The sequence below is a fragment of the Lepidochelys kempii genome, chromosome 10 (genome assembly GCF_965140265.1).
Source record: "Lepidochelys kempii isolate rLepKem1 chromosome 10, rLepKem1.hap2, whole genome shotgun sequence".
Taxonomy (NCBI): domain Eukaryota; kingdom Metazoa; phylum Chordata; order Testudines; family Cheloniidae; genus Lepidochelys; species Lepidochelys kempii.
Window position 1 is genome coordinate 54901306 of NC_133265.1, and position 22970 is coordinate 54924275.

The 22970-nt window shown below is 43.3% G+C and overlaps 1 protein-coding gene across 2 annotated transcripts in view; it reads right to left on the minus strand.

The window, feature by feature from the left end:
* KLF13 (KLF transcription factor 13) overlaps positions 1 to 11248 on the minus strand; it is a 39583-nt gene extending 28335 nt beyond the window's left edge. The window contains exons 1-3 of one of the 2 annotated variants that reach the window (XM_073303657.1): positions 10173 to 11248; positions 3250 to 3292; positions 1912 to 2642 (exon numbers count right to left, since the gene is read on the minus strand). In XM_073303657.1, the coding sequence (XP_073159758.1) occupies positions 2528 to 2642; positions 3250 to 3292; positions 10173 to 10713 (699 nt within the window). In that variant the 5' untranslated portion in view covers positions 10714 to 11248 and the 3' untranslated portion in view covers positions 1912 to 2527. Of the gene's footprint in view, positions 1 to 1911; positions 2643 to 3249; positions 3293 to 10172 lie in introns of those variants that run through there. The other variant, XM_073303656.1, reaches the window with a different exon arrangement.
* Between the last annotated feature and the right edge of the window lie 11722 nt (positions 11249 to 22970).

Below are 22970 nucleotides of genomic sequence, written 5' to 3' on the forward strand. Positions count from 1 at the left end.
CACACAATTCTGTGTTTTTAAAAATAAAGCTGCATGTTTCCTTATCAGACATAGTAACGGACAGAACTTCATTGAAGGCAGGGGCATGATTAGCCAGAGATAATCATACCTTGGTGTGTAAAAGTGAAACTGAGTCCATTATTTTAATCAACTCACTACATTTTCTTAGTTATTAGTTATCTATCCCTTGGCTTTTATCATTACTCTAGATATCTCATTTAGAGACTGCGATAGTTCTGATTGCCAACCAATCCTATTTTCAGTTGCTTAAAACTTTGTTTGAATTTTTCCTTTTGGGCTGAAATTTGCAATGTTGGTTGTCAGACTGAGAATGAGCGGAAGCTTTTGTGGTGTTGCTGTGAATGATGAAAGTGTGGAGTCTGGCGGCAGTTTTTTCTGATGGGGGGAAAAGGATCTTCATACTTTTGTTACTGAAAACTTCAAGAGTAGATAGGAAAATGAACCTTGGCAGGGATAGCCATTCTGGTTAGTAGATGTGCTGTCATGTGAACTAGTGACAATAATTTTTTGTTCTGGCTGGTTTATAAGCGTTTAAAACCCGCACTTTGCTAATTTTATTGTATAACAAAATCCAGGGTGTATATGCAAAGTGCGAACTTTGGCGCTGTTCATGTAGATGTATATCAACTGAGTGGAAATTTCCATTGACTAAACTGTCTCTCAGGCCTCCATTAGAAGTGTGTTCAGAAGAAAGCTGTGTGCAATTCCTTGCAATAGGTAATAATGTTGTTGGCCTGGGAAAGTGCATCAATGACCAGAACAAAACAAAAAAGCCAAGGAAAACCTGTTCAAATACTACCCACGCTGTCTTGTCTTACCTGCACACTGGTAGCTTATCTGCTAGTGTTAAAGTTACATATGTATGCATTTTAAAAAAAAATCCCATGATTATGTACTGAATGAATACATCCATGTAAGTTTAGTAGTATCTCCATATTTATTTATTACAGCAATGCCTTATAATCCATGCAAAACAACACAGTACATAGGTGTTTGTACTGCGTTCTTTTTACAAGTGTAAACTGGTAGCTTCAAGCCCTAATTTATAGAGTGGCTCTGCATATGCACAAAAAGTACCAAATAAACTTTTGAGCCCTCAAAGTAATAAAGAGCTTGATACTCCAAATGAACTGTTGCAAGAAACATTTGAATAGGGACTAATAGCTTGCAGGCCAAGTTCCAATCCTAGTCAACTGACTCTATTCTAAATCCCTCTAATGCAAACACTGACAGATGTTTAGCTAGGGAGGCTCAATTCACCCCAGTCAGCTGCTGCACATCATCTAGATTCAACCCTGGAACGGGGCAACTAGCGTTTGCACCACTACCTTTCCTCAGTAGAAAGCATCTTCAAAGTTGGAGCTGGTGTAGGCTGTCCAGCTATGTGCCTAATCAGTACACCCCTCCCACCTCAGACTCTGGCTGCCTACAGGCCCATGGCAGCCTGGGAGGTTACAGCAATGCTTCTCTCCTTTGTGCAGATCTTTCATTTCAAGGGAACCACTTGCAGAAGCTGGCATAATTCATGACTGAATGTTGCCTTGCGAGTTTTGTGGTGTAACTTGGTAGAAGTATTGCCTATGATAAAGCTAAGGCAGCTTATTGATCTATCTGTTACAGCTCTGAATAGTAATCACAGTCAAAAAAAATTATAGTTTCTGAGAGTGTCACAGAAACATTAACCGATGACAGAAAATCATTGCATTGGACAAGAGGTCATTTAAGGATCTGCTCACTTCAATATTATTTGACTTAGCCAATGTTCCTGGTTAACAAGTGTTTTTATATTGGGGGGGGGGGGGGGGATGCACAGCCAAACTCATGAGGTCATTTTTCCAATGGTAGCTGCAAGATGGCAAGCTGAACTTTTTTAAACTTTACCGTTATCCTGAGTAGAGGCTCTATGAAAACAGCTGAGTCTGCACAACCTGAAAAATACAGGATGTGTGTGTCTGACTTCAGTGGCTGCACTTAAATAACCCATATTGTCTAACAATATACAGTAAGATAATTATCTTACACGGCCCATGTGAATCTAGCTAACAAAAGCCAACTGGGTAAGGAAAAAAAATCTAGAAAGTGAAATACTATAAAAAGTACCCTTTAAGGGTTGTTAATTTGGACTGTGGCCTAGTTTTCAGCTTTGTCAGCAATATCTGACTTCCAAACAGCTGATCCAAGATTATTTGGACGGTGGGAGTTGGAACATGCTTAAGCTATAAAACAGAACTAGAAACCACATGTCCTATATAAACAAGTTCCAGGTTTCTGCTCTTGGACATGCCATAATCATGTTCAGCCAGACAATAACACAGTGCAACTCTTGTGCTTTAAAAGTTTAAAAATGCCTTGGGAAAAAAAAATGAACTCCATGCACTTGTTTCATAATGAACTCTGATTTGGCAAAGTTTTTGTTTATCCAGGAACCATGTCGCACGCAAATATTTCCCGGAGCCTTACAGAGAGAGAGAAATGCTTACATCATGGCATCAAAATCCTCTGCAGGTCATTCAAAACGCTTTTCCATAGAAAAGTGATTGATTCCTACTGTAACCACAACAAATGTTGCTCTCACTTGTTTATCCTGGGGTCTATGGCAGGAAGTAGGTTTTGCCTTTAATCTGTGGGAAGGAGGAATACAAATACAGGTGTGTGGAGGGTGATCTGTACTTGGCATGCGCACACACCCAGATTCACCCAAACTGCAACTTATTCCTTCCTGTGCCTTAAAGGGGAGTCAGCCCAGACAAAGAGCAGGCAGTGGCATTAACTTCTTTGTCCTCAGAGTCTGAGGGACATGACATTGCATCTTCTGCTGGGGAGTCCAGAGGAGCCCAAAAGCAGCTCAGAGGACAATAGTGTGTCCCCTGCACCCAGCACTTGCTGCACCTCATTCAGCTCACCCTCTTTTGACTAAGAACTGGTCCTTTCCTCCTCCTTTTCCTCCCACCACCACTCTGCTCACAGGTAAAGGGAGAGTTAGGAAAAACTTTCGGCCATTGTAGTTCCCCCCGCAATGGACTTTTTTCCCCCTTCAGGAGTCATTGCCTGGGTTTCTAGTGGCAGAGACTAGAGGAAACCTGGGCTGAACAAAGTCCATGGTTTTTAGAGATGTAGCAACACTAGTTTCTGGTGTCTGTCGGGCTCTACAAAGTTTGATCTGCCTTTCTTCATTTACGTATGCTCACACTTCTCTTTAATCTTGTGAAGCAGTTTGTTCATACTCACATGGGGGTCAATGGAGCCAGGATTTCTCCAATACTGGTCTGCACTGATATATGCAAAACAAAACCAATTTATGAGGATATAAAGCAAACTCACCTGAAACCAACCAAAAAAATCATCCTGCTGAGCCTCAGAATCTATGCTCTATGTAAATGCTCTGCTTTTCAACCTCTACGGGACCCCAGTAGCCTTTCATTCAAATTTCCCAGTCTAACCCTTCTGCTATGTATGTGCTCATTAAGCTCCACAGTAACCAGTCTGACAACTTGTTTTTTAGAAGATGACTTTCAAATTATAGACAACATTGTCCTAATTAAAGTGCATAGATGCTCCTAGCCCCTTTTATGAAGAAGTAGGGCTGTTGATTAATCGCAGTTAACTCACGTGATTAACTCAAAAAATTAATCTATTAAAAATCTGATTAATTACACTGTTAAACAATACAATACCAACTGAAATTTATTGAACATTTTGGATGTTTTTCTACATTTTCAAAATATATTGATCTCAATTACAACAGAATACAAAATGTAGAGTGCTCAGTTTATAATTTTTATTAAATATTTGCACTGTAAAAATGATAACCAAAATAAATAGGATTTTTCAATTCACCTCATATAAAACTGCAATGCAATCTCTTTATTGTGCAACTGCAATTTACAAATGTAATTTATTTATTTTTTTGGTTACGTAACTGCACTCAAAAACAAAACAGTGTAAAACTTCAGCGCCTACAAGTCCAGTCAGTACTACTTCTTGTTCAGCCAATCACTAAGACAAACCAGTTTGTTTACATTTACGGGAGATAATGCTGCCGGCTTCTTGTTTACAATGTCACCTGAAAGTGAGAACAGGCATTCCCATTGCACTTTTGTAGCCGACATTGCAAGGTATTTACGTGCCAGATATGCTAAACATTCGTATGCCCCTTCATGCTTTGGCCACCATTCCAGAGGACAAGCTTCCAGGCTGATGATGCTTATTTTTTAAAAAAAAAAATGTGTTAATTAAATTTGTGACTGAACTCCTTGGGGGAGAATAGTATGTCTCCTGCTCTGTTTTACCCACATACTGCTATATATTTCATGTTAAAGCAGTCTTCGATGATGACCCAGCACATGTTGTTCATTTTAAGAACACTTTCACTGCAGATTTGACAAAACACAAAGAAGGTACCAACGTGAGATTTCTAAAGATAGCTACAGCACTTGACCCAAGGTTTAAGAATCTGAAATGCCATCCAAAATCTGAGAGGGACAAAGTGTGGAGCATGCTTTCAGAAGTCTTAAAAGAGTAACACTCTGATGTGGAAACTACAGAACCCGAACCACCAAAAAAGAAAATCAACCCTCTGCTGATGGCATCTGACTCAAATGATGAAATTGAACATGTGTCAGTCTACACTGCTTTGGATCATTATCAAGCAGAAACCCTCATTAGCATGGACGCATGTCCTTTGGAATGGTGGTTGAAGCGTGAAGGGACATAGGAATCTTTAACATATCTGGCACGTAAATATCTTATGACGCCGGCTACAACAGTGCCATGGGAACATCTGTTCTCACTTTCAGGTGACATTGTAAACGAGAAACAGGCAGCATTATCTCCTGCCAATGTAAACAAACTTGTTTGTCTTATTTCAGAGTAACAGCCGTGTTAGTCTGTATTCGCAAAAAGAAAAGGAGTACTTGTGGCACCTTAGAGACTAACCAATTTATTTGAGCATAAGCTTTCGTGAGCTACAGCTCACTTCATCGGATGCATATGCTCTCTAAGGTGCCACAAGTACTCCTTTTCTTTTTGTTTGTCTTAGTGATTGGCTGAACAAGTAGTTGTACTGAGTGGACTTGTAGGAGCTAAAGTTTTACCTAGTATTTTTCAATTCACCTCATACAAGTACTGTAATACAGTCTCTCTATCATGAAAGTTGAACTTACAAATGTAGAATTATGTTCAAAAATAAAACTATTTCTTTTGTTTGCTATAGCACAAATATTTGTAAATCAAAAAAGTGAGCACTGTACACTTTGTGTTCTATGTTGTAATTGAAATCAATATATTTTAAAATGTAGAAACATCCAAAAATATTTATATACATGGTATTCTATTATTTAACAGTGCAATTAATCACTTGACAGCCCTACAAAGAAACATTGCAAAACTCTGCTCACCCAGAATGAGCAATGATTTTGAGGACAAGGTTGAGTGAAATAGCATCCTTTTTTTCATTATAGTTAACCATGTGGCAAAGAGCAAGTGAACAGATTTTGCACACTGCTAAATTTTCATGATATTAGTGAATGTAACTGAAAGTAAAATAACTTTTTCTTCCTATGTAAATTCAACAGATGTTTAGCCTATAAAGAATAAGGGCACCTAATTGGATAGAAAAAGGCTGTGTTATACTATGTGAGCTAAAGTCTCTTCTCCAGCCGAGCTGTGCTCAGTGCAGGACTGGGGGAGGGGAGGAAAAGCTGGCTTTTAAGCTCCCTTTACACTTCCCTGAGCCTGGGACTGAGAAGAAACTGAGCCCCAAGGCTGCTCTAACTTACACCTAGCTGCCCACAGCCTCAGGAGGCCATTCCAGCAGCCAGAGCTCAACTTGGCTCAGGGACTCTCTGGCCACACCCACTTCCTTGTGGACGTGCCCTTACTCTGGTGCATGGAAAGAGTGGTGTATGATTTGCCGAGGTGACTGTATCCCATCCACAGATTGTCCTGAGCACAGACAGTCCTCAAGAGGCAAGTTAAGAAAACTATAGGATTGCCTTGTACTGCTTGAAACAGTGCAGAGCAGCTGCTGAGGTCCAAAGATCTGACCCCATGTTTTGTGCTTCCCAGTAACTGGGAAAATGGGCATTTAGCCTACAGTGTCTATTTTTCATCTGTATTATACTGGTTACTCTTTATGCTTAAATTGTGTGGCTTTCTACTATAAAATGACTGAGGCTGACCACAATCTTTGAGCTTAGCTTTATTATATTAATATGGGCAGCCACATCTCCTCCCATATCAACATGTTAGGCAAACATGTACATCTTTTACTAAATGCTGCTCTCCACTTACGCTGCAGAGGAGAGCAAAAGCAGTAAGGAATTGGGTAGTGATGCAGAAGGGAATTGCCTGTCTAATTAAATTAACTCCTCTTCTGCACCTTCTCCCCTTCTTGCAGCAATAGAAGGATGCAGGTGCAATGGAAAAATAAAAGCAGTACTGCCTGAGAGGAAGTAATGGGGGAGAGTGAGAGTCCAGACAGCAATGAAGGATCCAGACTGGCTCCCTTTATGCACTCCTGAATCATGAATCATGATGGGGATTCAAACCACAGAGGTTTTTCAAATTGCACTCCCTTCCCCAAAGCACAAGAGCTGGAGTTGGTCCTTCTTCAGAGGAGAATGGGAAGATAACCCTGCCAAGTATACTCTTCTCTATGTTTCGTTAAAGTTTTTGTTTAGGAATTTCCATAGTTTTAGAGGTAACTGTTTAAAAAAACAGGACTGCATGGGACCTTTAGGTCAAAAGGATCAATATAACTTTGGACATAGAAACTTGAGCATCGCATGAGATCTGTGTGGATCATTCATTACACAGCTTATGAGGCCCACAGGAGTCCCTGTAGGATTGAGTTTGGACTTCAAATCTACACACTTACAGTGCATCTAGCTTGCTGGTACACATTAGGACTTTAAGAACTCCGTGGCCTGTGATTATATTGAACTCCAGGCTAGAGGTGGGGTGGGGGGCATGAAAAGAAGGCGTGTATTTGTGGGAGGGAGGATAGAAAACCTTTTCTATCTAGCTCTAGAGCTTGCAGGTTTATAAATCATATGGCATTCACAGGCATGGTAGTGGTTAATTGACATGGTGGTAAAAAGTGAGAAGCCCAAGGAGCTTTTTCAATACTGGGCTCACACTGGCAGGCTCACCTGTACAGCTGGACTGGTAGAAGCACTAGTGGAGAATTATTTTTGATACAATTCTCTACTGCAATCAAGGCCTAAAGAAAGAAGGCCATGTTGGTCTCCTTGGTCATTCAATCCTTGTTCCCTCCACCTAGACTACAATTGCTAACTAGTGCCAACTGGGTGGAGTTTTTTTTAATTTTGTTTTGTTTTTTTTTGCTTTGAACACCAGTCCACTAGAGACTGGACAGAGCCCACAAAGGGCTCTCCTGTAAGGCTTTAAACACCCATTAGATAGTACCAGCTTTCAGGCTCTACCAATCTGGCCTGGATTTGGACCAACAGCATCTGAGCTGATCCTCAGCCATCTAGCCCCTTCTTTCCTGGCTGAGTCAAATGTAGTGTAAAAACCTTAATTTAGGAATACAGTAGCAGACTGCTAAGTACGTGTCTCAAGCAAGTCACAAGCTGTGCTATACATGTATGTCTCATCGCAATCACAGATATCCCACTTCTAGCCTGAAGTGCTGTTCTTAACCTTCAGCTTGCACGTGAATACAAGTTATTTCAGTGCTACAAAATGTGCGAGCAGTTCTATTCCTTACAAGAACTTTGTACATGCTGTGGTCACGATTCTTTGTAATCACATTGTGGGGTGACTATTGAGAGAACTGTTTCTAGCACCTTCCATCGGAGGTTCTCAAAATATATTACAAACTTTAATTAACGAAACCTCACCCGATCCTGGTGAGGTGGGTAAGCACTACCACCCCCATTCTACAGATGGATAAATGGAGGCACACGTATGACTTGGCCATGGTTGCTTTAAGACCATGTTAGAGCCAGAAAGGAGAATTCAGACCTCCTAAGGTCCCTGTTCCAATCATTAGATCCCACCACACCTATTGTGAAAAGGAATGTTCACCCTTCCCCTAGCCATGGCTACCAGTTTTATGTGCTGAACTCCTGGCCTGGTGTGAGCTATTCTCAGGCTTTTCACAATTTGTATGATATTTGCAGGGGAGGGTGGAGAGGGAAGGGAATAAAGATTTTCAATGTCTCATTGAAACACGTTGTAAAATGCTTCATAACAAGAGCAAGAGACATTTATACCTGTCTGAAACTGAATCCAAACAGAGACAGTCTTGTTGCCAATGAGGGAAACTTGGCAGGACTGTTTTTTTGCGTCGCCAGTGTCTGTCTGTGTGGGAAGCTTTGAACAAAGAAGCTCTAGTCCCCTAGGGTCCTGCCACTCCCAGGGCAAAACCAGTCCCTTCCCCTTTTTCCTCTTACTCTCTCACACGCATGCACTCTTGCGCTTGCGCTCTCAGTACCACTAGCTACAACAACAACAAATTAAAACCTACAATGCTGGTAAACTTACAGGAAAGGGAGATTTGAAAAAAAGAGAGAGAGCTGGAGCAAAGCCAGCGTCCCCGAATGACTCCAGCTCACCAGCCCGCCCCTGAATGACGTGCTCCACCCCCTTCTCCCCAGAGGGCAGCCATGGCTATCCCTTGTTCTCCTCATAAGAGAGAGGCGTTCCCCTTCTCCCTCTCTGGGTTTCTAGTTAGTTTGAGAGCTCAGGAACCTTGCAACTTTATCTTGCATTTAAAAGGAAAGCAAAGATGAAGCATAAGGGGGCAATGTTAACAGACTTTCCTCAAAAATCAAGCAGCAAAACCCTTTGCATCAGTCAGAGGAAACAAAAGCTGGACAAGACACAGTGCAAGGCAAGTTACGGTACCAAGGATTCGGCCTGCCTCTGGCCATGTGGCACAGGGGATATGTCACTGCCCACACACAACTTAAAATTCCATATTACTCTCGCCGCTTCCCCACACCGAACTCAAACCCTAAAACCAGAAGGGCTCTCATCCCATGTGCAACACTAGAGGGGAAAGGGGAGGGGCGTCATCTACATCGTGTCATCTACATCAAAGCTAGCACTAATTATGGCTGGTAATTTGTTCCAAGTATTAATTTTTATTTTTCCTTATGTTATTTATCTGTGGCCAGACTTGAATTGTTACAAATGTGTTCGTTGTTTGAAGTTATTCAGAGAGTGGCCATTCAAGCATGCTCTAGTCTATGCGTTGTTCTCAAGGTGCTCGCTACGACTGAGGTTGCGAGCGAGCATTGGCCACCTAACGTGGTGCTCCCTAATGGCTGGCCTAACCTTTTTCTCTCCAGGAGTGGGGCGTGGCTAAGTTTCAAGGTGGCCATGTTAACACTTCCAGCACACAATTCTGTATGTCCGCTTTCATGTGAGTACTCACAAGACTTTTACTTTTTCTCTGTACATTCTTGCAAGCCAAAAGAAGTGCTTGTATGAAAGTTCACAGAAAGCAAATTAAGAAAGTCTCAAACACTGGTCAAACTCAGCTGGTGGTTTGCATTCAGATGGATGTTTGTACCTGAGGATGTGGCCAGCTGCTACCACAGCCCCTTGGAGATTGCTTTTACACATGTATGGGTGAGCGGGAAACACAGGAAATACCTCCCTGGGTGTCTCTCTCAACCTCTCCCCATTCTCTTCTGGGCCACTCAAGTGCCTACTGCATAGAAAGAAACACACTGACTCAGGTGTCACTAAAATGTTTAATTTTAAATTTGTGGGTGTTGAAGCTTGAATAGGAGGTGATGGGCTGCTGAATTCAGGGTACTGCCAGAAGCGGAGGGTAGGGAGCTGTAGGTAAGAGGGGATGCAGGCATAAGAAGCAGTGGGTGGGATAAGAGGAATTACGTGAGAGGGGGCTAGCAGCTGAGAATTACAGCTCTGTGGATCCATCTACTTACACCTCTAACACTTCATAAGTACGACTAAAGCAATACAAATAATAAAGTTAGCTTCAAATGGATGACTACTAGAATTATTATTCCCCAAACTTTTATTGTGGGCTTGAGTTCTGAAAGATGAAATCATAATGTTGGCCAAATGCAAGATGGGGGAAGGGAGGTCTATTTATTTATTCATTTATGACAAATTGTAATGAATAAATCTTTGGCCAGCCAGTAACTAACCTGTATGGGTCCTTAGATGAGCTTTGAGATGGGAAGATTTGCCATAAACTTTTTCGCACCCCACGTAGTGGCATTTGTGCTTTTTCTGGGGTGACTCAGGGTCAGCCCGGTTCCTTCCCCGTCTGCTCCTTTGTTTGGGGCTTGGCTCGCTTACTGCAGCCAGGCTAGTAGGTGTGGCTGCTTTTCCTTCGCCACGCTTGCTGGTTGGGGAGACACTTTCCTCCCCAAACTGAGGATGAAAAGAAGGACTTAGTTTTTCCCTGTGATCGATGCTCTCTGTTTTTTCCATCCGAACGGTGGCAGAGTTTGGGACGTGCTGATTGAGATCTGCTAAAATCCTGGCCACCACAAACAGGGACGATCCATTGTCTTTCCCAGTCTCTCTTACTTCCCGCTTATTTTCTCCATTTGATAGAGGAGGAGGTACTGCTGCATCAGGTCGGGGATCTGCGTCCCCTTGGGGACTGTGGATAATAGCACGATTGGACATAGAAACAAGGCACTCGGCTGCAAAATGATCCACGTATGCTGCTGTTGCCATTTTTCATAGGTGTGTTTAAAAAAAAATTGCACGTTTTCCCTTTTTAAAAAAAAATAAAATAAAAGCAGACTTTTCCCCTCCTATTTCTTCGGATCCCTTTGTAGAAGCGAGGGCTGACTGAGCAGCTATCTTAAATGCACTCTGTTTGTGAAGATTGCACCCAGCTTGTCACTAAAGAGAAAAGGCATTTAAAGTCCAGTGAAATAAAAAAGAGCAAATCCTAACTCTGGCAGCTTGTTGCTTTAAGTGGGAATTAACGCTGATCTTCTAGAGTGCAATGAAATGACAAAAATGCAGTTTCTCTAACCCGTCCATTGCATTGTGACAGTAGAATAAGCTTTCCCCGTTATTGCTCCTCTGAGTGTTTCAGAGCCCCATGGGGGCGTGGCATGGAAAAACATCTGGGTGTGATGTCACAGAGAAGCCACATCCTGGGTTGATCAGGTTAGCAATGAACATAGACTTCAGCTGCTGCTGCTGCACTGAGAGAGAGAGAGAGAGAGAGAAAAAAAACAGCAACGTGCAGACACAGAGATGTGGCTGTGAGCTTGGAGTCGGCAATGGAATAAAAGCAGGCAAATGAAACAAAGAATGTGATTGGTTCGGGGAAGGTGTTGTATAAGCCAATCGACATGTCTATGTAGAAACCTCCACATTTGCAAATTTCAAGGAGCCAATTAAATTCTTCTTACTTTATGACTCAGCAGGAGGCAGAAATTGAAGATTATCTTTGGCTCATTTCTGTGAAATCTTCCTTGCAGAAACAAGCTCATTGATTCTGGGGTGTTTTAGATGATACAGAAAAGTAATAGGCTGGTGAACTGAATGCGCGTGCGCTTGCTTGCTCTCTCTCTCTCTCTCACGCTCCATGAACTTTAGTTTTCCGGGTTGTGCAATGATTAACCACGTCATTGTTTTCTAATGTTGTTCCTTCTGTAGTTCCTTAACAACTTCAGGGCATGGTATATTTAACCTTTTATTAGTTGAGGCAATTTAATAGGCATTGATTTCTAAAAGGCAGGAATTAAACAACTTTCTAAATGTGAATGAGACCACTAGCATAGGAAAAGGGAAAGGTTTACAGAGTCTCAAGATGTAGCTAAAAAACTGGAGTTCCTCTTTGAGACTAGACGTTTTTATGCTGTCAAAAACCAGCTTTAACTAAGTACAAAAAACACTGTTTAAAACATCACCTACGTAGGCCCTACAGACGAGCACCTTTTCTGGCCATTTAAAAATAAAAATGGCAATAACTTTTTTTTTTTGGTTCCCAACCTGTAGGAGAAATACCCTATCAACTACTCAGGCTATTTGTTTTTCTTATGTTAGTGTGTGAGTGAATGAATAAGTGGGTATGATGTGTTTATGTGAACAAGTTATTTGAGGGAAAGCACAAAGAAGTCAGTTTGAATTTAATTCTGAAATGGTTTTGTGGTCATTCTTATTTCTTGTTAGTGTGTGTTCATGGGCTAGTAGTCCAGTGCCTGTGAAAGACCCATCTCTCACACTTATGAGCCTTTTGTCACCCCTTTTCTGTGAGGAAGCAGATTTCAAGGTCTTGCTGATTAACCTTGTCAGAAAAGTTAGATTAGGGTGGGACATTTCTGTGGAAAATTTTGACTTTTCATCAAAAACTTTTGGCCAAAAAGAAAATCAAAGTTTCTATAAGGGAAAACAGAAATAAGATGTTATTTTAGGTTGGTTTAACCTGAACTGAAATATTTTGGCTTGTCAAACGAAAACGTTTGTTTGAGAAGTTCAATCTTAAACATAGCCATAGCACCTCGTGGGAGTTGCAATTCGGGTGCCTTGTGCTCTATTCTCCCCTAAGGGGTGGGCTCTCTGGTTGGACTAGATCTCCCATAATCAACCGTGGTCTCCCCTCTCACTGCCCCCCAGGGAATCTTGTGGCAGATGTAATCGAGCTAGAGAGCTCAGTCCACAGACCAAAATGCGGGGGCATGAGACAGCTTACTGGCTCAGCAAGATGTGGTTAAATGTCAAGTTGGGCCAAAACATTTTGATTCAGGAATATCAATGTTTTGTTTTGATCGAACGTGTCTAAACAAAGTGTTTCACCATTTCCAGATTGAAAGCTTGGGGTTTTGCGGGTACGTTGAAATTTTTCTGCAGAAAGCAGACACTTTTTTCATAAATTTTGTTTCTTCAAAAACTCACTTTTCCAGCGAAAAACAGTTCTGATGGAAAGTTTCTGACCAGTCCGACTCGAAGACCAGTATCCCTTTTTTGGCAGAAATCCAATGAGACAGTCATATTTACAAAATGTACACAAGTCCTGTTTCCAGGAATGTGGTGGTAACAAATAGCACTAAGCTCCGTTTTGGAGAAGCCGCAGGTAACGTCACACAGTGCTATCCCAAGAAGTAGATGCCTTGGCCCTCTCGCTCTCCAGGGCCTCACGTAAAACTCAGGGCTTGGCTTGTCTACACAAGGAAATTTACTGGCATAAATATATTACTATAATTCAGGGGTGGCCAACCTGAGCCTGAGAAGGACCCAGAATTTACTGATGTTCATTGCCAAAGAGCCACAGTAATAGGTCAGCAGCCCCCCATCATCTCCCACCCCCCTGCTCCCAACGCCTCCCGTTCACCTGCAGCCCCGCTGATCAGCACTTCCTCCTCCCTCCCCGCACCTACCGATCAGCTGTTTCATGGCGTGCAGGAGGCTCTTGGGGGAGAAGAAGGAGCGAGGGCATGGCAGGCTCAGGGGAGGGGGCAGGAAGAGGTGGAGTGGGGGCAGAGCCTGTGGCAGAGCCAGGGGTTGAGCAGTGAGCACCCCCCCACCGGCACATTGGAAAGTTGGCACCTGTAGCTCCAGCCCTGGAGTCGGTGCCTATAGAAGGAGCCGCATATTAACTTCTGAAGAGCCACATGTGACTCTGGAGCCACAGGTTGGCCATCCCTAGTATAATTATATCACTCTGTGTATACCAGTGTAACTCCCCCTGTGGGCACTCCTATTCCAGAATTGGAGTGCTTTTTTCCAATTGAATTTGTCACTCTGGAAGCTAACATATACCAATATCGTTGTGCCGATAAATTTCCCCATGTAGACAGATCCAACTGTTTAACAACATTATGCTCCCTTTCTCCCCCTCTCAGCCCCTGCACTTTATACCTGGAAAGCTCCTTGTCCAAGACATTCCAGACTGCGTGGTCTTTGTCTCTCTTCGTCATTGTCCTGGCTGTTAATCCTCCTTGTGTGCAGCTGCTTTATAACACAAATGAAGCATAGAAGGGTGTAATGGCCCTGACAGACTCTCACAAATAGCCCTTAATGACTCTCTGGGTGTGGTTAATGCGTGGCATCTTTAATTCTTTTTCTGGAGAGTTTCACCCTGGGTGCTTATATTTTAATGGCCCCTAATGTACATGACATTAGCACCTTTTCTCCTAACACTGTCCTACTACAGGGAATATCAAGGGGCAGCCAAACTCATGGAGAAAGCTGAGGCTCAGATTCATGTTCTGTTGTTGCTTTCAGTTACCAACAAACCCCAAGTAGGGGGTGAGTTTGGGCACTAATTCTCTCAGAGCACACAGTCACACCTTCTAACATTGTCCAACAACAAATAGAACTTTCATTTGTGTAAATGTGCATAAAATTGGAATCTGTCTACTTAACTGTAAACTCCACAACAAGCCCACCCCAGCACAGCCCAATTTGTTCCACTGCCCACTCCAAGCACAGCCAGGGTAACAATGCCTTCCAACACTAATCGATTCTGCACTTATTAAAAACACCCAACACATTTAATTCTGCCCCACCCCACACACAGACATTGGATTCTACCCTCACACATACAACCAACACCCCCTCCCTACTTGATTCTGCCACCACCCCAGAGATAAAACAAGTGCCCCACACACATTTGATTCCCCTACCCTTTTGTTAATTCTGCCTCTCTTGCCTTTGTCCTGTGCCAAGTCACAGTTCTGCCTCTCCTGCTGGCCTCTGCTCCTTGCTCTCCCACTCCTCCCACAAAAAGAGCAGCTGCTGGAGTGTAAAGGGCCCCACCACCCAGGTTCTTCATCCTCTCACCCTTCAGCTTCACGGCATTATGGGGGTGGGGTCAGCAGTAGGAGCTGCAGAGCTCAGCTGGCATGGAATTTCTATTTCCCATCCAGCTCAGCTTTAGTGCTGGAGACCCTATGTTTTCATGTTTCAGAGTAGCAGCCATGTTAGTCTGTATCCGCAAAAAGAAAAGGAGTACTTGTGGCATCTTTAGAGACTAACACGTTTATTTGAGCACAAGTTTTCGTGAGCTACAGCTCACTTCATTGGATGCATTCAGTGGAAAATACAGTGGGGAGATTTATATACATTAGAGAACATGAAACAATGGGTGTTACCATACACACTGTAAGGAGAGTGACCACTTAAGGTGAGCTATTACCAGCGGAGGGGTGGGGGGGAGGATGACCTTTTGTAGTGATAATCAAGGTGGGCCATTTCCAGCAGTTGACAAGAACGTCTGAGGAACCGGGGGGGGGGGGGGGGGAATAGTTTTACTTTGTGTAATGGCCCATCCAGTCCCAGTCTTTATTCAAGGCCTAAGTTAATTGTATCCAGTTTGCAAATTAATTCCAATTCAGCAGTCTCTCCTTGGAGTCTGTTTTTGAAGTTTTTTTGTTGAAGAATTGCCACTTTTAGGTCTGTAATCGAGTGACCAAAGACATTGAAGTGTTCTCCGACTGGTTTTTGAATGTTATAATTCTTGACGTCTGATTTGTGTCCATTTATTCTTTTACATAGAGACTGTCCAGTTTGGCCAATGTACATGGCAGAGGGGCATTGCTGGCACATGATGGCATCTATCACATTGGTAGATGTGCAGGTGAACGAGCCTCTGATAGTGTGGCTGATGTGATTAGGCCCCTATGATGGTGTCCCTTGAATAGATATGTGGACACAGTTGGCAATGGGCTTTTTGCAAGGATAGGTTCCTGGGTTAGTGGTTCTATTATGTGGTGTGTGGTTGCTGGTGAGTATTTGCTTCAGGTTGAGGGGCTGTCTGTAAGCAAGGACTGGCCTGTGTCCCAAGATCTGTGAGAGTGATGGGTCGTCCTTCAGGATAGGTTGTAGATCCTTGATGATGCGTTGGAGAGATTTTAGTTGGAGGCTGAAGGTGATGGCTAGTGGTGTTCTGTTTTCTTTGTTGGGCCTGTCCTGTAGTAGGTGACTTCTGGGTACTCTTCGGGCTCTGTCAATCTGTTTCTTCATGTCAGCAGGTGGGTACTGTAGTTGTAAGAATGCTTGATAGAGATCTTGTAGGGGTTTGTCTCTGTCTGAGGGGTTGGAGCAAATGCGGTTGTATCGTAGAGCTTGGCTGTAGACAATAGATCGTGTGGTGTGGTCTGGATGAAAGCTGGAGGCATGTAGGTAGGAATAGCGGTCAGTAGGTTTCCGGTATAGGGTGGTGGTTATGTGACCATCGTTTATTAGCACCGTAGTGTCCAGGAAGTGGATCTCTTGTGTGGAGAGGCTGAGGTTAATGGTGGGATGGAAATTCTTGAAATCATGGTGGAATTCCTCAAGGGCTTCTTTTCCATGGGTCCAGATGATGAAGATGTCATCACTGTAGCGCAAGTGGAGTAGGGGCATTAGAGAGCTGAGGAAGCGTTGTTCTAAGTCAGCCATAAAAATGTTGGCATACTGTGGGGCCATGCAGGTACCCATAGCAGTGCCGCTGATTTGAAGGTATACATTGTCCTCCCCCATAACTATTCCACATTTGGGGCAAAGTCACAAAGTTCAGCCACCAGGTTTGCTGTGACGTTATTGGGGATACTGTTCCTGACAGCTTGTAGTCCATCTTTGTGTGGAATGTTGGTGCAGAGGGCTTCTTCATCCATAGTGGCCAGGATAGTGTTTTCAGGAAGATCACCGATGGATTGTAGTTTCCTCAGGAAGTCAGTGGTGTCTCGAAGATAGCTGGGAGTGTTGGTAGTGTAGGGCCTGAGGAGGGAGTCTACATAGCCAGACAATCCTGCTGTCAGGGTGCCACTGCCTGAGATGATGGGGCATCCAGGATTTCCAGGTTTATGGATCTTGGGTAGCAGATAGAATACCCCAGGTCGCGGTTCCAGGGGTGTGTCTGTGCGGATTTGTTCTTCTGCTTTTTCAGGGAGTTTCTTGAGCAGATGGTGTAGTTTCTTTTGGTAACCCTCAGTGGCATCAGAGGGTAATGGCTTGTAGAAAGTGGTGTTGGAGAGCTGCCTAGCAGCCTCTTGTTCATATTCCGACCTATTCATGACGACAGCACCTCCTTTGTCAGCCTTTTTGATTATGATGTCAGAGTTGTTTCTGAGGCTGTGGATGGCATTGTGTTCTGCATGGCTGAGGTTATGGGGCAAGTGATGCTACTTTTCCACAATTTCAGCCAGTGCACGTCGGCGGAAGCACTCTGTGGAGAAGTCCAGTCTGTTGTTTCGACCTTCAGGAGGAGTCCATCCAGAATCCTTCTTTTTGGGGGCACAAGCTGCTCGTCAACATACTGACTGGCTCCTTTGGCCCAGGAAGTAGGGGGAATAGGGAAAGGTAGCCAATTAAACAGGGGTTTCCATGTAGACTGAGTGGCTTGCCTGCCAACCCTAGAAGGCTTGGACAATTTTTATATTGACATGGGAGGGAACCTCATAGGCTTAGCAGGTCTTCTGAGTTTAGCATCCATCCATCCTTCCTTCCTGGTTAGTAACTCAAAAGCAATAACACAATTCTTATTGTCCCTGAGGCTGGCTGCCCCTAGTGTTCCCTTACAGGACCCGTAGCTACAAGGAGGGTAGCCCAGTGATGTGCAAAGCAGTGTGGACTAGACACTGGACTGATTAACAAGGACTAATGCTTTCTAATCCAAGCTCTGAAACTAACCTCTGTGACGTTAGTCAAGTCACTTAACCCTTCTGTCTTTGTTTCCTCATCAAAAAATGAGGCTAATAACCACCACTCACCTCCCACATAGGGTATTATCCCTAATGATTGTAAAGTGTGACAGAAATATCACAAGAATGAACACAACAACCCATACAGACGGACGGGGGGGAGAGAGTTTAGCAGCCCACACAACACCGGTTTATTGGAACAATTGTCCTTTGCAACACTTTAAAATCTGGCAGCACCACCCAGCACAAGTAGCCGTGTTCCATTTCTCCTGCAGCAAGAAACGTGATGTCACTTCCTCGCACTTGCCCTCTCCTCCCAGCAAGCACACTGGATATAAAATGAGTCCATTACCTTTGGCGCAAACTCCAAGGAATCATTTCACTGACCCGCCCCAAAGTCCTCAGGATGGCTCTGTGGATCATGGTGCAGTCATGTGGACTTGTGGGTACATTACGCAACAGGGGTATTGTTTTTCAGGTCCACTCTAAAAAGCTAAGGCCATTGCCTGGGGAAGGGAGCTGTGAGGTGGAAAGGTGGGACTTTCCTCTCCCCATCCTCTTGGAGGCTTGAGGAAAGGAAGAATGTCCAGCTAGGAATGCTAGGTTGGCCTGCCTGATCATAGCAGAACGAGAGGATGGATGACTATCACCAGAAACTTTAATGGCTATATATCAACTGATAATCTATTTTAGGGTTCTGTACTGCCACCTATCACCATGATATCTGAGTGCCTTCCATGTAAAATCAATAGTGAAGTCCCTAGTAAGTCTGGAATTTCTCCCTGCTTGGAGTAGGGATTGGCTGGGGGGTGTTGGTTTAGGGGGTGGTTTTTTGTTTTTAATATCATTAACTTTGTTTTGAAGGTTTCTAAAGGCTGATTTGTTTCAGAAAACTGGGGGGTTGTCCTTGGGGGTTTGGGTAATAAAAGGGTGGAGTAACAATGTTGTGAGTGTTACCTTCAGGTGGAAAGGCCTTTCCAAAGAGAATGCTGAATACAGCCTGCTGCTGTTTAGGAATTTATTCAGTTCACCCATCCCAAAGAGGAAATTAAGGAGACTTCACTCTCCTAAGGTAGGCCTCCCAGGAGAGGAACAAAGGGATGTCCCTGGAAGATGTGAGAAGGGCCATTTAGCAGGTTTGCCTAAGAAGATACCAGAAGATTCTATGCTATGCTCTGCTATGTGCTTTTATCACATGGCTGAGGCAGGTGTATGCTTGCAGGGGTAGGGAGGGGGAGAGTTATGTCCTTTGTCATAGAAGCAAGTTGGCGTGACAGTGGTGCTTTACTCTGTCGTTACCACCTGACTGTAAAAATGAAGACATTGGGGGCTTTGCCAACATCTGCTTAGGAATCCGAGACTTCAAGACATTTTTGTTACATTGTGTTCATGAAAGGAGCACTGTCTTCTTTTTTTAATGTGTAGCACAGCAGACTATAATACAGCATCTTTATCATCCAGACACAAACTTCCAACTGTTTAATGGAAGATTCTGTAGCAATCAGTCTGAAATAGCAAACCTTAACTATTTACTTCTGTAAGAAATAGCAGTAACATTCAGACTCTATGCAAAATGTTATCTTAGTGGTGTTGGGCTGTCTTCATACCACTCATCTTTCGCTCATTAAATCAGACTCAAAACCATCACGAAAATTTACCAGACTAGACACAATATCTACGCAACTACCCTTTGTTGTGATGATAGATGATGTTTTTTTGTTCTTATCAAAAAATTATTCACCCTGCACAAGTGGACAAGTAGAATTTTTGCAGGGCTGCACTAGATCCAAAATTGGCCTGTATTAAGCATATTGCAAGTGTTTACTTGTATTTTCAACAGACAGGCTGAATCATGAAATTGAGATCCCAAAAGTGTTTTACTGAAATTAATCCTACTTCCCTTTTTTAATTTTCTCATGCTATTGGGCTATGTTTTTGCAATGCTCTTAGATTAGAGGAATTTAGGCCACATACTGAAGTGAGAGCTCCTTTCTATGTTCTGTTGATGCTCTTCTATCTACTCAAAGAGACGCCTAAGCTATGTATTATGAATAGAAGAACCCATACATATAAATAAACTAAAAATATTAGGCCAGTTTACTTCTTTATCTACAATACGTGATGGTGATTTTAAAATAAAGGACTAGTTCGTGGGCTGCAAGCCAGGGTGTGAATGCACAGTAAACTAGCCTGCTGCACACTGACTGACTGTGTGGACTCTGCAACTGCACACTATAAGTTCTATAGTGTGCTTTGATGTACTGTGCACTATGGAACTTTTAATGGCAGCACACTAGTGCACCGTACATTGCCACCCCACCTTGCTGCATACTAACCAGTCATGTAGACAAGCCCTAAAAAATAGTATGGGATGGGCAGTGGCGAGCAGCAGCCCAGATTAGCCATCCCAAGTACATACCCACGGGCTCTAGGTGAGTTTGTCCTTGGGGCAGCTAGCCCATGCTGCTGCTGCCCTTGCTACCACCGCTACACTACTGTTTTTAGTGTTAGCTCCATGAGAACTCGTATGTCTACGCAAGCTGTGAATCGCACCCCGAGCTCCAAAGGTAGATATAGCCAAAGACTCAGTAGGTCAGATCCTCAACTGGTGTCAGTCACATAGCTCCATGGACTTCGGTGGAGTTATGCAGATTTACACCAGCAGAGGCGTTTGTCGTGGGTGTACGTTGGAGCAAATATTTCTGTTTTGATTTTTGGAGGGCTGTGTCTGGGTTCTAGGGGTACTATTTGCATTTGTTTTCCATGTGCTTTTTTCCAGTGCCTCAGGAAGATTTTCATGGGCTTGAAAGAAAATGGCTGATGTGGTCTCTTCTTGTTTTAGTGCCTGGAGATGGCTATCACATGAAAAGAGCAGATCTCATTGTATTTTGGCCCCCTAAATGGTTTCCTGACAAATAAATGAAAAAAGCAAATGCAAACATCTGTGTGTGTTTGGATTCCTGCGATACCTGAATTCACAGGCCTCTATTTCTATGCAATACTTGTCTTTTCCCGTGCTTCCCTCTGGCTATTTCTGAGCTGCAAAGCACAGCTCCATGCCCTGCAAGGGGACACTGAGAGCCATGGGCTCTCTGTGGTCCATGCCACCTGCTGCAGCACCACACCAGTGCTGCTGTTTTCAGACACTGGACACCCATGGAAAGGAGAGTGTGAGCATAGGGCCCGATCCTGTAGCTCTTTCTCAGGGAAGCTGTCCTATTGCTGCTAGCAGAGCTACTCACGTGAGTAAGGTTTGCAGCAGTAGGCCATTTCTGCACTGATGACTTCCCCTTTGTGATCAGAAGACACAAAAGAAGTCAGTTATTTTACTTTGTTGCTGTTTTTGCTGCACAAGAATCCAGCTACAACTCCATGTCCATACCACTCAAGCATACTAGTTTGCTGTGAAACTTCACTACTGACCTCACACATGGCAGATGAAACAAAGACAATACACACAAAGACAATCATTCTTTCATAATTCTCTTTTGCTGATATCACGTTCCTCATAATACAATGGGAGACACAGTCACACTCTCCATGAAATGTTTGTTTGATGTTCTAGCTACCTCTGACTCTCCTGATGACATGATGAAGAGCCAGTTTCAGAAACTCCTCCATTCCTTTTAATATCCTAGCTCCTGGCACTCTTGGGACAAGTCAGCTGGAGATGTCAGATACTTGCCTAGATTCATGTCAACACAACAAACAATGTAATGCCAACCCTTGAAGAGTTTAAAGGAATGTGTTGTTGTGAAACCTTTTAAGAAAGGCTAAAATTGGACAAGTGTCCCTTTCCTTGGTTCCTTTTTCACAGGGCAGAGGCAAAAACTCTAACAACGAAAAATGAGGAAACCATCCTTCTTTTTATAGATAGTCTCTTATTGCTCCCTGCAGCATCCAGCTCTGGTCTGCCTAGGCTTTTGAGACACTGGCTTTCATGCATGGCAAATTAATGGCTGTTTGGTGGAAGTAGTTTTCTTCTTAAAGCATAGGGATAGCATCTAAACCCCTGCCCTGTGCTGGGGTGTGTATATATATGATGACATAATCTAAAACAGGTCCTACAATTCTTCAGTCATACAAGGACACTAAGCTGGAGCAGGTTTCAGAGTAGCAGCCATGTTAGTCTGTATTCGCAAAAAGAAAAGGAGTACTTGTGGCACCTTAGAGACTAACCAATTTATTTGAGCATAAGCTTTCATGAGCTACAGCTCACTTCATGGCAGATTTTTTTTTTTCAGTGTTAGGAAACATTTGCAGCAGCTCATACTAGTAAAGCAGCATAGTGATGGCAAGAGAGAACCAGGCTCAAAGCTCCTTCAGAGAGAAAGTTGAGTGTACATACAACCTGTACTGTGTAAATCAGGATTTTTGTGCAAGAAACTAGTAGTTGTATGCACACATGTCAGGAATGTACAAAAGTATCTGTGCACAATTTTCAACCTTTTGTAAATCAGAACTTAAGTGACTAGTTCAAAAGAGTTCCAAGACATCTCTCTTAAAAAGCGGATGTTCAGCACAGGTCTAGACTGAATTCCTCTTTTCATTAAACAAATAGAGCAAAGGTCAGGCAGCCCTTTGCTGAGTGGGACAGTATTAACTTTTAAGAAAAGAAAATTCTCAGTCCATTAGAGAAGTCAAAGCTGTATGTACTGCTTCAGTGTCACTTTCAGCTTTAGGGACAGGGGCTGTGGTCTATATTTTTTTGATATTTGGTCTGCTGGCTGACTTGCGAACGGGGACTGGTGTTGATTTGGGATTGGTTAACAGGTTCTGATAAAGTAATAAGCGTGTCCCTTCGTTAATCCCTTGAGCTGAATCCAAGTAAGTACAGTAATTAAAAAAAATGCTGTGTATATCCACGCTTCCTAGTATTGGCTAGGACGGAACATAAAAATGCCAAAATAGTTCACATTAGACTATTTCTGCAGCATTTCTAGCCCAGCTGAATCCAAGCAGCACTGGAAATTTCATGAGACTCTGTTTCGGGAAGATTTCCCACCTCATTTTCAGTCAAGTGTAACTTTAGCGCCCTCGTGGCCACGATGGAGTCTGCTCTGCAGGCAGCTCTGGCCAAGAGACGGTGCACGGCACGCAGGAATGCAGCAGGAAAAATTCCTTCCACCCCAGGGGCACCTGTTCCAAACCCCCCAGAGTGAACACACACACCCACAGGAAAAGTACAGTGGATATAACAAAGGGAGATATGTATTTACAAAGGGATGAGAGGAGAAAAAAACAACAGGGGAAATGTAGGGGGAGCCATAGAACAGGGTTGCATTCAAACCAAGGCCCGAAAGGCCCAGTGGTAGCACAGTCTGAAAGGGCAGCCACTGAGCAACGTGTCTG